The sequence below is a fragment of the Ammodytes marinus genome (genome assembly GCF_949987685.1).
Source record: "Ammodytes marinus genome assembly, chromosome: 5".
Taxonomy (NCBI): Eukaryota; Metazoa; Chordata; class Actinopteri; order Uranoscopiformes; family Ammodytidae; genus Ammodytes; species Ammodytes marinus.
The window spans coordinates 9,881,094-9,885,788 of record NC_137234.1 but is presented as its reverse complement, the minus strand read 5'-3'; the positions used below and the strand labels follow the sequence as shown (position 1 = coordinate 9,885,788).

The 4,695-nt window shown below is 41.4% G+C and overlaps 1 protein-coding gene across 1 annotated transcript; it reads left to right on the top strand.

Moving 5' to 3' along the window:
* Positions 1–2,247: 2,247 nt before the first annotated feature.
* On the top strand, positions 2,248–4,124 carry mansc4 (MANSC domain containing 4; the record flags this gene model as incomplete). Its single annotated transcript, XM_080028530.1, has 3 exons — positions 2,248–2,467; positions 2,610–2,744; positions 3,274–4,124. 3 exons carry the CDS (start codon positions 2,248–2,250, stop codon positions 4,122–4,124), a joined length of 1,206 nt encoding a protein of 401 aa, XP_079884656.1.
* Between the last annotated feature and the right edge of the window lie 571 nt (positions 4,125–4,695).

The following is a 4,695-nucleotide window of genomic DNA, read 5'->3' as shown; positions in this document are numbered from 1 at the left end:
AGGCACATAAATAACACTGCTAACTTGAACCAGATGTAGATCTGTAAGAAGATTACAGAGGTTGTCTGTAACTGTAACTTGCCCTGAAGTGTCGGATGAAAATACAAGTGTTTCTTACAAAGCTCTTCTGCTGCTGAGTTTGTTGCCTTCTGCGCAAGATGTTGCAATTAACTGCAATATGTGAAGTACTGTATTTATTGTTGCATCTTAGAGAGAAAAGCCCCCTACACATTCATTCTTCACAGGTTTTTCAGTCTGTTGCGCTTCAAAGAGTTGACAAAAGTAAATGTATTCAAATATTTCAGTACACATCCTCAAAAAAATGTAATCAAAACTAAATGATGCTGATGGTGGTGATGCAGCTCCATTTATCTGTTGATAATTTCAATTATCTGAAAGAATGGTGATCAATGTCAGATGCAAGTTCCCAAAGCATGACTTAAATGTCTGCTTATCAATTAATAAAAAATACAGTGATTTCTTGAATACAAAAATGATATAAGTAGAATAGATCATAATGCAAACTGTAACTGTGTAGCATGAAATTGCAGCATGGATTGTGGAAGTGACCATTGCCATCTGGTGGTGTTGAAACATCATTACACTTTTCTTATCCACATTTTAACATTTGAAGATGGTCAAACTTTTAGACTGAGTTGAATGCTGATATACTCTGACCGGTTATTGGAATTTAATAACAACATACATTTAAACTAATCTGTTTTGGAGGCCACTACCTGTAAATGCTAGTTCACATATAATCCAGTACATTTTGGTGTAGCTAGAGTTTTATGCAGTAAAAATCCAAGTGGGGCACAGGCTAGTCACTGGGCACTCTGATTAGCTGCTTCACTAAGTCACTATACCCATACTAGTCTGCTTGGGAGTTTGTCCTATCAGTTGAGGCTACTTCATATACAGTTAAGACTGACTAGCATATTTTTATGTTGAACATATCATCAAATACTATGGAATTTGACACCAAAAGTAGGAGTAGGAGTAAGATTGTTTTCTATTTCAAACGATCTCCACAGAAACATTTCTCTTTTATGGTTGTAGCCTGTACAAGCGTCACTCCATAGGCTCTTTATCCAAAGGGTACTTTCAACTCTAGGGTGTAAACTGAGAACGTGGCATGTGGTGGACAGACATGCTCACAAAAGGTGGGAGAAACAGCCGTACAGGTGATGCAAATCCAAAACCGGGATGCAAAAGGCTTATTCCGATAATCCCATTTGAAAGGTCAGGCATATTGCTACAAATTATGGCAATCCACTCTCAGATGTCTGACCTTGCCGACAGCTTTTTTTTTTTTTTTTTTTCACAAATACAACAGGGGAATCTCAGACTAGTTGTCCTGCTAAAACTAAAGCAACATTTACTTTACAGTTAGAGAAAAAGAGATTTTAATCTCAATGAATTTTACCTGGTTAAATAAAGGATATTGATTGATTGATTGAGATTAATACAAACTCCACAAAAAAGAGTATTCACAGGCCTATATAAGGACAGAGGTGTCTAACGCGATTACAGGAGTTCAAAAGTCAATTTTAAACTAGTTTCTATCACTTCAGACATGCCTCTTTATGCCCAAAATGCTCTAAAACTCATGGGGTGGATATAATAACATGATCCCAATAGGCCTACTGCTAAGATTGAGACTAATATTTTCCTTTTTTAGTGGAACCCTTTCCATCTATTTACTCAGATTTTCAAATACCCAAAATTAACTTTTAATCTTTCATCTCACTCTGCTGATGAAGATTGCATTATAAGACCAGCTTGCAGTGTTCCTGCAGTGATATTTGACAAATATTTGATTATGTAAGTCTGCTCAACTGTTTATTTTGTTTGAGTGTGTGTGTGTGTGTGTGTGTGTGTTATTGTGGACCACCTCTGTAGCCTATATTTCTATGAAATCCATACACTTGTAAGAATATGTTAAAGCATTATTTTAATTCTTATTCATTATGAAACATTTTTAAAGTAGTCGTTGCTGAAAGGAAGCCTCTTATGATGCTTTAGCCACCGTTGTACAGGTACGAGCCACTTTACGCAAGGCTGGGTCTCCACCTCCCCCTCCCCCAAACGCGTTACAGTGACACACCTGGAGAGGGGACTGGCACAAGTAAGACCAGACTGCAGGCTCCACTTTATGAGCTGTCATCCCCAAGCAATCAGCTTCCCGGATATGTCGATGTTTGGTCGAGATTGTATTTTAACATGGTCTGATCTAGATTGCGCGCAATGAACGTCACATGGGGTTTGCTGACGGTTTTGAGTCTGGCGTGCCACACTGAGTCGAGGTGCTCGCCGACCTCTTACTACAAGAACTGCTGGATTCGACGCTTCCCCGGGATTTTCATCGATATCGAGGAGTCCCAGAGGAGAGGAGCGCAGCTTCTCAAGCATTACCAGGAGGAGACTGCGCTGAAATGCAGCCGCACCTGTTGCCTGACGAGAAATTGTGAGTGATTTTTTATTGTGAAAAAAAGAGGAAATAAGAAGGCTGCTGTAGTGTCATCATTTTCTTTTCCATTAATTTGAAGCGGTACATTAGGCTACAACACATGAATCCTACCCTGATTTAAACGTCTTTCCTCCCGCAGTTTCCTGTAATCTGGCCATATTTCACTATGAAACCACTCAAGAAAACGTGAACTGCTTCCACCTGCACTGTCCCACACTGGAAAGCTGTATCCTCAGCCACAGGGGCAACGTCGTTCTCTACAATATCACAAAAGGTAAGTCAATCAAACTAATTCACAATTATCTGGTCTGTGTGTGGTTATAAGTGTTTACAGCATGTCTCATAGTATGCAGATGGATGACAGCGAGCCTATTAGATTCTCTATATGGGCTATACAGTTCATTACAAGATACTACTGTTACTACACCTATCAGTTATGGGAACTAAATTAGTACACTTACATTAGTATTCCATTAATATTTTCAGGTCATTTTGAGTTATCCCCATTTTTTACCACTTTACCCCCATACGGAATTATACAGGGACAATTTTTAATTTTACTCCAAATATACTTGTTTGACAATAGACTACTGCTTGACAGGTTTTCAAATCTTACATGCAAAACATGTGATCATCCTGTTAAATCTTTGATAGCAACTACTGAAATAGTAGTTATTTTCTGCATTAGAAAAAAATCTCCAAAACAATTTCCACTATTTCCCCTTTTCTTCCGAAAAAACTGTGAAAAAAAAACAACACATTTAATTTAGTTGGACTCAAATCATTTATTTGTTTGGATCCAGGTGTGGATCCTGACCTGTTGGTGTTTGGAAAGTATTTCACCTCCAACGTGCGCGTGTTACCCCATCACTACGGCAGAGTCAACTCCTCGGAGCCGCTGCTGCCCTCGGACAAACGACAGTTCATCCATCCAGCACCTCCGCCGGCCGCCCTGCCTCCCACTTCACCACCAACACTTAAACCTGCCACCACCACAGGAAACACAGTGCTTATCAGCCCCACCACTGACACTGCTACACTTCAGATCACCACTCATCTGTCCACCGTTCCCACATCTACAGATGCCTTATCTTCCACTCCAAAAACTCCAACCTTTTCAGTGAACCATGCACAAACAACAACCCCAACCATCTCCTCGTCCACTGCTTCCCTTGCACCTAGCTTCACTACGCCGCCTCCTGCATCCAGCACAGTAACCACCCTCAGCCCTTACAAGGCAGAGACCGATCCTGCCTTTTCTGACACAACTCCACAGCCCTCCACTTTGGCTACCAGTCAGTTGACTACCACAGCACGTTTGGGCAACGTAGAAAGCAGCAGGCAATACCCCAATGAAACAAAAGGTAGCGGACTGGGTAGGAACCATACTGCGGCTACCGAGGGGGGCCAAGGTGTCACTGGAGAGGGCACCTTAGGGGGCTTGGGACCTGGCTGGCACGTAGCCGCTCACACCTTGCTGGTTGCTGTGGCCGTCTGTGTGGCTGTGCTAGTGAGCTGCTGCTGCTCTGTTCTGATGGTGGTGAGCTGGAGAGGACAGAGGAAGAGGATGGGACGCTATCGCACCTCGTTTCAAAGAAAAAGAGGCTCCATGCGCCTGATAAAGTATGTGCTAGTCAGAGAAAGAGACTCCTGAAAGCGGAGGGTTAAAAATGGGATGGACCTGATATTTTTTATTTTGTTTACAGCTGTTTTAATGAAGGAAAGCACAATGGAGGGACAATAGATTTTTGTATATCCACATATCGGGTATAGTTTTTTCCATGTAGTTACTGTCATCCGATGCATTATGGTGAGGTAGGTTACACGTCGAGCAGGCTGAGGTATTTTATGGCTTAGACAAATTTACCGAATACATAGTTGCCATGATTTCGGTCACACTTGTGACAGATGAACTTTTGACCAAAGAGCCGAACTCGGCCAACGCATTTGACCGCAGCAATTTGACTCAAGAAAGACAATATGACAAATTTGGCTGACCTTCATTTTGATGTACTTGATTGACTTTAATCTGATGTTTTAGCCAAACCTTAAGGGCTTTGGCCACTGGTCTTAAGTGGAACCTAATGGACGCTTCCAAATACCGAAAAAAAAAGAAGTGCTACAATTCAAGGGGTTGTTCAGATTGTCAACAAGGTGTGATGGACTACTTTTTCGTGTTTACCCCTGTGCAGTCTAGCACATCAGCTTTCCTCTCAACTTAAAGT